The sequence below is a fragment of the Zingiber officinale genome, chromosome 10B, assembly GCF_018446385.1.
Source record: "Zingiber officinale cultivar Zhangliang chromosome 10B, Zo_v1.1, whole genome shotgun sequence".
Taxonomy (NCBI): domain Eukaryota; kingdom Viridiplantae; phylum Streptophyta; class Magnoliopsida; order Zingiberales; family Zingiberaceae; genus Zingiber; species Zingiber officinale.
In genome coordinates, this window is record NC_056005.1 from 17,539,119 (window position 1) to 17,552,023 (window position 12,905).

The window sequence follows — 12,905 nt, forward strand, 5'->3', positions numbered from 1 at the left end:
AGAAAAGTTACCATAATGAACCAATTTAATCCACAAAGTTAAGCTAGAAAGGTTAACATGAGCTAGCAGTTAGATTATATCTTATGTATTATTTAGGATATTTGAATAAATCAAAAAAAAAATAATGAAGCTTATACTTTATTTTATGAATTAAATTAAAGAAATAGGTATTTATTTTTTTCATTTTCCTTGATCAATTATTTGGCGTTTACAAAACCTCATCAACAAATTTCTCAAAAGAGTAATAAAATAGATTTCCCTGGAGCAGATATGGTCTTACATTTGTTAATTCTAACTATTGTCTATATAAGCAAAGTAGCCAACGCTATTAACTCTTTATATGAAAAAAAATACCATCTGTCTTTTTTTTAATAAATCGTTTTTACTCAAGCCAGCTGTTTAATAAAAAAAGCAAATAAAATAATTTAAGCAGGTGGTTGAATTTTTCACGCTCACTAGTCATTGTATCGTACGAATCAGTTCATCAGAAAAACAAGCACAAAGACAACCTCCATCGGTTAGCAAACCGCACAAAGACACTGACAATAAAAAAGAGTCTCTATAGCAAATACACTGGCACAAAACTTAATAAAAAGACTCTTAGGGAATTAATGCTTATTTAGTTCACTAACAATAGAGGCACTTAATAAAATCCAAATAGGCGTGTTCACAAATTGAAGCACAAGCAAGCATTTAGCAACCACACAAAAGTATATGAAGTTGTAACAATGTTACATATATAGGAGATTGTAAAAACCCACTTTCTATGAAATCCCTCACTATGGGTGAGAAGATTTTTAAGCTGATTTTGTGTAGAATCTGATGCCGACGGCCAATCCCAAGATGAGGAGAGGAACCAAAAACTGAAGGATCCTGACAATGAACTCAGATGTTTTGTCCTGGTTGTAGTGCGGTTGCTTTGGAGGAGTGTAGGTTACTTTCTTAGGGATTGTTGTGACATCAATTTCTCCAACATAATAGTCATCCATCATTATCCTTGCAGAAGAGCTATGACCAATATCTTCAAAATCATCAGTTGCATCTTTACCTGACAAAAGGAATACACAAGTCCACCATAAGATATCCTATTAATTAATTATTCAAGCTGCGCATTCTTCCAAATGATTGATTAGTCTATTTACCAGTTGATGACAACAAAACCTCGTCTCCCCCAGGGTGATCCTCTAAGAATTTGGTAACATCATAAACCTATAAAAAATAAGAAACACAAAAAGACAACTATAATACGAAACAATGGCACCACACTAATTGGAATACTAAAATCTTCAAGAAAAATAATATAATAAATACTAGAAGCAATATATACAACAATAACCACTGTGTTAATTATTTGAAGTCCACCCTGTGAACCTTATCTCACCTCTAAGCAACGCTATGTTTAGATTATTCAACTTATTTTATGACCTGCTATGATCTATTCACATACTGTTACACATAGTAGTATTTTCTTAACTTCTCTTCCATAATGACCTTACATATTAATCTTATCATTCTTACCTCCTTATTCGCCTTCCCCAACCTGATCACAGATCCAGCAGGGCCTCACCAATTACCATTCCAAGCTGCCATTGAGCTACATCCCTCCTTCCCAGTGTGCATTTCCAAATCTCAACCTTAACAAACTGATATGTCCAATGGAAAATACTTCATTTCTCTTTATATTTATTTTTCCGTTGTGTTTGACCCACTTGCTTTCTAGTTTTGTTTTCATGACCAAAAATAAGTTTCATTGGATTGTTACTAGTATATGTATAACTAATCAGATACATCTGCATGTCAAAACAGAAACAATTTAACAAGTTTCTAACTAGATACTTTAACGAGTTTCAGTGAAGGGGATTGGCCCAAGTCAAACTCCTGTAAGTATGCTGCATTCCAATAAAAATGGGCCAGTGTATACACGTGTACATGTGAAAAATATATGAATAGTTAAAATTAGTCTTATTAGGTTAGGTAGCTGGTACATCACAAACTTTCAGAAGAAGAATTAATTGATTTTATTTTCTCAAGATCTTGCCATAATTAAATCAATGATGTATCAGAACAGTTTTTAAAGATTAGGAGACCACTTATTAAAAAAAAAAGTATAAGATACTAAAAGTACCAAATTTATATGTTTAGTAGCAACCCAATCACAATTAAGTCTAACAGCTTGAATCGCGGATCAAATTGCATAAAAGGCAAAGGAACATGGAATTTGGACAAATAGGTTCATGATGGACCAAACAAGCAAACAGAATAGGACACCTAGTAAGCCAGGATATATATGCTAGTACATGTAAGCATCAAAATCTGGAGGCAACAGCCATAAAACAAATAACAATAACAAAATCAGCAAAATCCCCCTTCAATATTAAATTCCTGTCTAGGGATTAAAGGTGTACAGGTGCACGTTGTATTATATTATTGTGCAGATCAACTGCAAATCTGGGGAAAAAAAAAAAATCAGAAACTGAATGTGCCAAACTCCAAATGACATGAAAATGGACATCATCCATTGTAAGATCAGTAAAACAAAAAACTAACAAAAATTGAACCATTTAAACTATCAAGAATTAAGTTTGCCATACTTAATATACTATAATCAAACTGTAGTTCAACACAATTAGACTTAGCCACAGTGAGAGTGTATCGTAATTTCTCTTCTAGATGGTGTATTCTTCTTTCATCAAATAGATAAATAGGCCTTCAGTTAACAGCAAGATAAAGGGGAAAATTTTCCATCTCTGGCCCAATTCTCATTCTTTCTGGCAGCAAACATTTGGAATCAAGTGTACGTTGCTGGCCTTATTTTCATATTTGTGATATCCAACAAACTGGAATCACAAATCATGTTTTTGCAAATTCTCCCACCTAATTGCATTTGTTTCCTGTTTGGATCTAAACATGCAAACCACTTCTCAGGATGCTATTTTCTTGGAATTGGATTGCACAGAAAGACCATTTCCATGCAGCATTATCATAGCATTTCAACCTCTTGGGTTAGAGCTGTTATTCACCACAGTCTATTCATTTTTCAATAAAGCCTTTACGAATTGTTTAATATTTGGGTGAATTAGTTTTAAATCAGATGGCATCTTTTAATATTTCATGAAAATGTTCAAAGAAATCGAAGCTTAGTAAACATGTTTCTGTATGCTAAGAAGAGGATTAGGACATCTACAGTTGAGAAACATAGCAATATCGAGCTAAGAAGGAATTAAACCTGGCACTATTGCACATAATGCAAAACTGTGCAGGTAACAGAAAACTTCTTAAGAGAGTTATTACACTTGTTTCCTTGAAATGATTATGAATGGAAAAATTGAATATGTAGAGAAGACAAAAGAAAAGAACGAGAAGATCAAGAAATCATTCCGTGAGTTACATGCATCCTTTAAAATATCCATTTATTACCATCAAAGGATACAACAAAAGGATGATCCATCTGTTGATTTATCCATTCTCTATTCATCCGGAAAATTGTTCAATGGGATATGAAGAGGGAAGAAAAGAAGTTATTTTTAGCGGACCCACGAAAAAGGCAGGGAAAAGCCCGTATTATATATGGTTAAAAAGTAAAGAGAGTAGGCTTTTTTTATATATATACTTTAATTATCTCTCTTTGTAAGGATGGAAATTCTTTTTTCTTCTGAAAGTTAGGGAGTGAAAGAGAGTTTAATCCTATTCAGATGACTAAAAAGGCCATAAGTGGATAGGAGTTAGGTCAGAGGCATTGCAATGGTAAGTTTAATCCTATTCAGATGTAATTCTCAAGGAAAGAAAGACAGTTTCTCTCTCTTATCTTTCTCATGCTTTCTTTTCCTCAGAGACAGCCTTAATAGTTCAACTACTGCTAATAGACGATAGAATATTTCGTGAGAAAAGAATGGATAACATATTTATCCAACACGATGCTGTTTTGATTAAGATATTTTAATTTTTTTTTTATGGGATAGTTCTATCATAATCATAACAGGAAGCTTGGTAGGGATCCAAGATCCAAAACTTACACGGAAAGGTCTCCTTGACAAGATCCAAAAAAATGGAGATCAAAAGGCGGTTCTTTTGCAAAAACAGATCGAATCGTGCATCATATAATCCCACAAATCAGGGGAGAACAAATATTAGTAGATCTCTCCCAATACAGAAAAGAGAACCAGAGGGACCAACATAATCCAACAGAGAAAAAAAACCGCAACCTTGCCGCCGATGATGAGCCAACAATCCTTGGAGGTGTTGTGTGTCGAGACCTCAGTCAGGGTGTAGACCTTCACATCGCTCCCCATCTCGCTCCTCCCGATCGCTCTCGCTCCCCGCGAACTCGATAAAACGTGGAATCGATGGATCCAAAGAAAAGGAGAGGCAGTGGTGGGTAGGTGAAGCCGCCGTGGCGAGGGTTTGGTGAGGGCTGAGTGGGGCGACCGGACGTATTTATTTTTTGTCAAAATGAATATTCGGAAACACAATTGCACATACATCCCTACTATTTTTTAAAATTTTCATATCTAACATAGAATTTGAATAGTTAATACAATTTAAAAGAAAATAATGAGGTGTTTTTTAAATAATCCAACTATTTGATTTTTCGAACAACGAATCCTAAAGGTGGCATATTCGACCTACGAAAACTTTTTATCGTTACTAAAATAAATTAAAAAATATTTACGGAGGCCCATCAAATGATAAATTTTTTTAAATTTATCATCCCACTACAAAAATTTACAGTGTACTGTAATTAAAATAAAATTTTAGATTTTGATTAACTACTTGAATGAATCTAATCATTACATCGTCTAGAGTTTTAAATTATTTTAATTGCACCAAGGTGAGAAACATTATCGAGTAATTCGAGTTTTAATTGCACCAGATAAAGTCGAATCTGATCTGATTAGTCAGATCACACACTTGAGATAAACGACCCAGGAGTCACGTATCTTGTGATTAGAGTATAATTGACCTTTTGTTGATTTAATTAAAAATAAATAAAATGTAGCCTAATTTTAAATGGCTGAGTTGTTTGGAGTTAGCAGCTAAACCAGTTTGTTTAATTGTTCCTTTTTCTCTCCTACCTTGGAATTGGTTCCACGTTACTTCATCACATTTCGTTTACTTGCTCAATCTAATTATTATTATTATTAATTATCTGATAATCTTCATTGCCCCGAGGCTATGCAGCGGAATATCCAGTATAGTTTGATCCTCAACTATAAGATATATATTCAGTGAGATTTTTTTTTTCTTAAATGAGACCTACAATCATATAATATTAAATTTTCTTGTTACAAGTTACGAATACTTTTCGATTTATCTTAATAATTAGTGAGAAATTTTCGTATGATCAGATCGATCATCTCAGATTTAATGTTATTTAGTTCAATATTTAGTCCCCACAAGGTGCCAAGTTGGCTAAAGGTTGGTAGCTTTGTTATAATTAGACAAGAGGTCAATTCTCACCTCTAGTCACTGGGTGGTTGGTTATAAGTATTGACGATAGAATTCATACATATTATTAATGATAGCATATGATATATATAAATATCATTACAAGTAAAATAGGAAAATACATAAATTAAGAAAATAATAAGTATTTCTTAATAATAATTATTCTCTAATAACTAGGAAACAAATAACTATTTTCTAATAATAATTATCCCTAATAATTAGGAAACAAATAACTATTTACTTATAATAATTATTTTCTAATACGCTATCTCAAGATGGTGTCCTAGAAATGACACTAATCTTGTTGCAAATAGCAAACAACCGAGGTCGAGAAAATGACTTTGTAAGTGCATCAACAAACTGATCCTTAGCAGGAATATGAGTAACTCGTAGTTCGGAGGCCTGCACCAGATCATGAACAAAGTGATAGGCAATAACTAGATGCTTCATCCGAGAGTGAAAAATAGGATTAGCTGAAAGATACGTGACACCCAAATTATTAGTAAAAAGCACAACAGACGTGGTAACCAGAAGAAGCAGATCTGTCAAAAGTGACTTAATCCATTGGATCTTAGTTGCTGCAGAGGTAATGACACGATATTCAACCTCAGTCGAAGAGCGTGCAACCGTGCGTCGTTTGGTAGATTTCTAGGAAACCGAATTAGCACTTGGAAAAATAATAAATGCACCTGTAAAACATCGATCATCTGGATCTCCTGCCCAGTCTGCATCGGAGAAACCATGAAGAGTAAAAAGTATATCCGCAAGAAGACGAATGTCAAGATCCCTACTACCATTGAGATATTGAAGTAGACGCTTCACAATACTCCAATGCGTCTCTGAAGGAGCATGCATAAACTGTGAAAGCTTGTTGACCGCAAAGAAAATATCAGGACGAGTTATACGGAGATGTTGTAAGCCTCCAACCACTTGTCGAAACTTAGTCGTATCAAAAGATGAAGACCCATCATGCAAAGTAAGACGAGAGGCAGTAGCAATAGGAGTAGAGACTGGCTTGGAATCAAGCATGTTGTGTTTGGAGAGAATATCAGTGACATACTTTTGCTGAGACAAGAGAAAATCATTTGAGGTTGGGCGAACTTCAATACCGCAGAAGAGGGAAAGAGCCCCAAGATCTTTAATATAAATTTTGCATGAAGTTTACGTACTCGTCAACAGAAGAAGCATCACTCTCTGTAATGATTAGATCATCAACATATACAAGAAAATAAATAATAGTATCATCTTTAGAATAAACAAATAAAGAGGTGTCAGCTCGGGATGCAATAAAGCCAAGAGAGACCAAGAAAGCGCGAAGCTCCAAATACCAGGTGCGCGGAGCCTGCTTCAGGCCATAAAGCGCCTTATGCAAACGACACACATGATCTGGAAACTCAGCACTGTGCATACCCGAAGGTTGCGCCATATAAACCTCCTCTGCAAGATGACCATTAAGAAACACATTGTTTACATTAGCGAAGACACCACCACCTCCGATTCACAGCCAAACTAAGAACAATGTGCATTGTTACTGGATTAATAACAAGGCTGAATGTATCATGAAAGTCAACACCAGGGTATTGATGAAAACCCTTGGCAACAAGGCGAGCTTTATATCGATCAATTGAGCCATCAGAATTATGCTTAATGCGAAACACTCACTTATTACCCACAAGATTTTGGTCTAACGAAGGTGGGACAAGAGTCCAAGTCTGATTACGGAGAAGAGCATCATACTCTTTATGCATGGCTTGTACCCAATTCGGATCTTTGAGCGCCTGCGTGACAGAGGAGGGTTCACAATGTCGTGGAAGACTAGTATAAAGAAGATACTTTAGATTGAGTTTGTAGATGACATTTTTGGAGCGAATTTGCATGGGATGTTGGTTTAGAGAAGCGAGAGAGGGAGAAAGAGCTGGTGGGCTAGAGGATCGGTTGCCACCAGGCAGCGTGGACGACCCAACAACAAGAGGTGATGATGGTGGAGATGATGGTGGCGATGATGACAGTGGTGAAGAAGTCACTTGTGGACAGCTACGGTAGTGGTAGGTTGCGACATCAGTGCTGGAGGGTCCCACAGGAAAACTAGTGCAGCAAAGAGCTCAGATTCAATGTCTATTACTGTGGAATCCAAGGAGAAGGTGATGGCAAATGGAAAAAACATACTCCACAAACTTAACATGACGAGATACAAAGACTCTTTTGAGAGCTACATCATAGCACAGGAAGTCACTTTGGGTGAGAGAATAGCCAAGGAAGACATAAGAGGTTGACTTGAGATCAAGCTTGTGGTGAGAGTAGGGGTGCAACCACAGAAAGCATAGACACCCGAAAACTCGAAGCTTAGAAAGATCAGAAACGGTGGTGAATAATTTTTCAAAAGAGGACATATAGGAGAGACCGACCTTAAGCATGCGGTTAATCAAATAGACTGTCGCAGCAAAATCATAAGGTCAGAAAGTGAGTGGAATAAATACTTTGTCCAATAAAGTGAGAGCAATTTCGACTATATGATGATGATGACGTTCAGAATATCCATTGTGTTCAGGAGTGTGTGGAGGAGTGGTAAGACGACTAATACCATGAGTAGTAAGAAAGGAGCGAAGGGCTAAGAATTCACCTCCATTATCAGTGAATAGCATTTTTATAGTCATCGAGAACCGATTTTCAACAAGAGTTTTAAATGCAATAAAGGTAGAGTATACATCCGATTTATTGCGTAAAGGATAAAGCCATATATACTTTGTAAATGATCAATAAAGATAACATAATATTTGAGTCCATCAAATAATAATATAGGAGATGCTCAAACATTAGAAAAGATAATATCCAAAGGAGTATGAGACAAAATACTAGATTTATGAAAGGGCAATTTATGACTCTTATTAATATTGCACGAAGTGCATGAAAATTAGACAAAGTATTCGCAGAAAACGAAAGACCCAAGGATAAAAAAAAATGTTGCAAAACATCTAATGATAGATGACCTAAACGACTATGACATAAGGAAATAGATGACGAGACAGACATAGAAAAGGCGGAAGGCGATGATAGCGTAGACATAAATTTTGACCAGTAATAGACACCATCTCTATAGACCCCGCTGACCAGTGTCGCTCCCGTACGACGATCGAACACCCTGAAAATATGAATCAAAGAAAATAAATGTAACATGATTAGTAGCACAAAGTGCTACGACAGAAATCAAATTTTTTGACATAGTTGACACAAATAAAATATTGGAGAAAACTAAAGGGAAAGATGGAGTAGAGAAAGAAAAAACCAGTGTGTATAATAGGTAGTCTAGAACCATCACCAATGACGACGCTATCATTCCTAAAGTAAGGCTCATGCAACGAGAGAGTAGCGAGATAAGTGGTGACATGATGAGAGGCGCCAGAGTCAACAACCTATTCCCGAGAATTAGGCGAAGGTGTATAATGAACGGTAGTGTGAGCAAACGGCACACTATACGTGGGACGCGGAGCACGCGGAGGAGCCAGTGGAAGCAGAGCAAGCATCGAGGCAGTCATATGACCGCACTGGCGAGCAGAGTGACCTTGGGCACCACAAATTTGACAGCACCCAAGATAACGATTGAGACTAGACACAGCTGGATGTGCAGGAGGATGCGTAGATAACTCAAGAGTAGACATGCGTAGGTGATGGGATATAGGTGGAACCTGCTGGTGACCACCACGATAGTTTGAATACCGATTACGAGAATTCCCTATTGGAGCCACAAGAGCAGTCACTGACATCGAAGATGGAGATGGTGTTAAGACTTTTAATTGGGCTTCATAGCTGAGGAGTTGCTCGAATAGCTCATCAAAGGTAATAGGGACGTCACGAACTTGCAGAGCATGTGAGATATTACAGTAATCTTGGCTAAGACCATTCAGGACACGAATAGAGAGCTTATCAAAGTCAACTTTGACATTCATAAGCGCAAGAGCGTCAATATTTCTTTTGATGTCTTGCATATAATCAGTGATAGACTGTTACCCTGTTGAGGGCTGGCAAGATTTTGACGATGAGTCATAATCCTGCCATGTGAGGGAGCGGCGTAGGTTCTCTCCAGCGTCTGTCATGCGTCTCTAGATGGAGTTGATGAAGAAATAAATTGCACAAGAGTAGGAGACATCGAACCTATAATAGCGTTGAGGAGAAGTTGATCCTGACGGAGCCAAAGAATATGATTAGGATTCGCCTGAGGGAGCATAGCATCTGTAAGTGTTATCTGCGCAGGGGGGGCAGGGACGTGAGCCATCAACAAAACCCAGTAAGTCATATCCGAATAGAAGAGACGTAAACTGCAAGCGCTAGGTGGAATAATTGGAGGTGGTGAGTTTCAACGGTACCTGAGCATTGACATTGAGAACCACAAGAGAGGTAGGAGAATCAGGAGTATTTGTGAGAGATAACTGGCAGATGATGTCATCGGCAACAGCCGTTGCAAAAGACGGCTGGTAGGTATTGTGGAGAAAAGAAAGAAAGAGAAAAAAAAAAGATTGCTGTTAAGCTTAGAGCTCTGATACCATATTGACGATAGAATTCACACATATTATTAATGATAACATATGGTATATATAAATACCATTATAAGTAAAAATAGGAAAATACATAAATTAGGAAAACAATAATTATTTTCTAATAATAATTATTCCCTAATAACTAAGAAACAAATAACTATTTTCTAATAATAATTATTCCCTAATAACTAAGAAATAAATAATTATTTACTTATAATAATTATTTCCTAATAATAAATTTATCTGTAATTTACCTCTTTTTATATAATCTATAGACGGACTATGAGGGGTACATGGGATGAGCGTAATCACCTTTTATTACGATAAGAATTTATTACCCCGGGAGCTACAACTTACAGTGTAACAGAAGGCATCAAGTTGTCACGCATCCACAATTTGATAGCTAGTTATAATATATTTATAAGATTTTATTTTTTCAAATGGGACATGTAATTATATGATACTAAACCTCTAGAAATTTCACTGTGAACATTTTTCGATTTATCTTTATTTAGTAGAAAAATTTTATAGTACCAGTCATTTTAAAATCGGTGTTACCTTGCCAATAGTTTTTTAAGAATAATTCCGTTTCAGGGATATTTAACAAATCACGATGGTTGAGATCGATCGACATAATATTTTTTCCTGAATAATCATAATTTGTTGTTATCGAAAAATTTATCATTATTTATTTTATTAAAAAATGCCTCATTATTGGGCATTTTCCATAAATACTAGTGATCATGCACACGCGACGCGTGTGCGGGCGTCGGCCCCCATATATGGTCTTACGACTTTGCGAAGACCTGTGTTTTTGGTAAACAGTCGCCCGGGCCTGGTCACTGCAACCCCCTTTGTGAGGAGGCACCCCTTCTCCCGAAGTTACGGGGCTATTTTACCGAGTTCCTTAGAGAGAGTTGTCTCGCGCCCCTAGGTATTCTCTACCTACCCACCAGTGTCGGTTTCGGGTACAGGTACCCTTTTGTTGAAGGTCGTTCGAGCTTTTCCTAAGAGTATGGCATGGGTTACTTCCGCGCCGTAGCGCCTCGTACTCGGACATTGGCTCGAGGCATTTCCTCTACCCCTTCTTTTAAAATACTAAAGTAGAGTCATTAGGATAAAATACCTGACTTTTGAAAATTTGAATTATTTAGATCTTTGAAAATCCGAATTATTTGGATTTTCGAGTGTCACCCTTACGACTTCCTTATGAAAAAAAATTAATTAAATTTAATATTATACTTATCTTAGTAAAAGAACTAAGAAAAGTATATTTTTTTTAACATTGTCGGCCTAAAATATTTATATAAGCTTCTTTGATCATAGTGTTGTCAATTCTAAGATGTGGGACTAAAGAGAACTATATTTTTTTTATATAAAATATAAAACAACCAGAGAAAATTAATAATGAGAAAATTTCATAATAATATGCCGCAGCCAAGTCTCGAACTCTATATCACTGATTATTTCATTTGTGGAATTACTAATAAACTTTGGAATTATTTTTAGTGTGAATAGAAAAAAAAGATATTAATGTAAATTTATTTTAGACTTCACCAAATTTAGTTAGTAAAGGGGAGAGATTTTTAATAAGATAGTAAGATTTTGACCTCAGAGCACAAGTCTAGATCAAATAGAGCATATGAATCGATTTTTTTTTCTTCTGTATTAAAAGATTTAATTAAAAGCACAGAATCAAAGTTTTATCAATTCAAATATCCAATTCTAAGAATGGACTAATCTTAAAAAGCCTAATTTAATCATGTAAAAATTTCTAACTGACTATCAGAGTAAATTTAAAAAACACATGAATTCTGAAGACAATCTAACATCGCGAATGGTTCAAACATCACAATCCTTCATAAAAATCAAACACTCGTTACATACGATTATATGAACTCATCTTATCTCTTACCATCACATTAAGTCCCGGGAGCTCATGTCCATTTCCTATGCATCTAGTCATGGGGACAGACTAAATCACAGCACTTAATCATTTAGGTATACACTTATCTTAAAGCACAAGTGGGTCATGATTCTCTCCATCAATGCTACTTGCTGGAAAGTTAAGGTGTCATAGATCTCTGCATATCTAGTGCTGCACTTTTTTTAATACATTTTTTTCTATGTTAGGTGAACCACATCATTCGATGTTACAATTTATTTATTTCAATATTTTTTTGTCAATAATAAATAGATGTCATAGTTTAATATAACAAAGTGCAATCATTCAATTATATAGTGCAGTTGTACAAGGATGGTAATTTAGATAAATACCTCGAGTAGTTATCTTTCAGATCAGTACATCATACTTATATGATCTCGTTATCTGCTGGTAGTTTCAGAGGTTGACCTCCTAAGTGGAGTCATTCCAAGCTCTTCAGTCTAAGCTCTCTATTCTATCTCTCGAGTTGAGTCATTCTGACTGAGCTCTCGAGTCTGATCTTCCGAATTGAGTCATACCGACCGAGCTCTCGAGTCTGACCTTCCGAATTGAGTCATTCTGACCTTTTGAGTTGAGTCATTATGATGTTTCCAATACGAGCAATTATTGATTACCAACTAACATGACCCACATTCACAATTTATGAAGATAGTGACTGCTGATGGTTGAACAATTGACATTAATAGAGACACCTATGATTAATGATCAAATCATGGCTATAATCTCCATATGTTTCTCTTAATCTACTGTTTATAGATATTAAGGTATGTTCATCTACTTGGGGAGATATGATATTAGATTTCCACCAAGGGACTCCTTTCTTTCATTTCTATTTTTTTCAGCCCAGCCCCAGTCTTTCATCTCACTGATAGATTTATAATCATCTTTGTAATTATATATATATGATCACAAATAGGACTATGCTTTATAGCTTTGCTCATAATGCAGGGCTTGCAGTTTGGTTACCTAAGAAAGTACAATGA

General features: G+C 35.8%; 1 protein-coding gene across 1 annotated transcript; it reads right to left on the reverse strand.

Moving 5' to 3' along the window:
* Positions 1–585: 585 nt before the first annotated feature.
* LOC122029492 (cytochrome b5-like) lies at positions 586–4,410 on the reverse strand. The gene is made up of 3 exons (XM_042588494.1): positions 4,203–4,410; positions 1,143–1,209; positions 586–1,048 (listed from the first exon to the last, which is right to left on the reverse strand). Exons 1-3 carry the CDS (start codon positions 4,287–4,289, stop codon positions 798–800), a joined length of 405 nt encoding a protein of 134 aa, XP_042444428.1. The 5' UTR covers positions 4,290–4,410; the 3' UTR covers positions 586–797.
* Positions 4,411–12,905: the final 8,495 nt, after the last annotated feature.

Coding starts and splice junctions, on each gene's coding strand:
- LOC122029492 (XM_042588494.1), bottom strand. CDS start 4,289: ATGGGGAGCGATGTGAAGGTCTACACCCTGACTGAGGTCTCGACACAC. Junction 1,210..4,202: donor GGCTCATCATCGGCGGCAAG/GTTGCGGTTTTT, acceptor TATTTTTTATAG/GTTTATGATGTTACCAAATT. Junction 1,049..1,142: donor GGTTTTGTTGTCATCAACTG/GTAAATAGACTA, acceptor TCCTTTTGTCAG/GTAAAGATGCAACTGATGAT.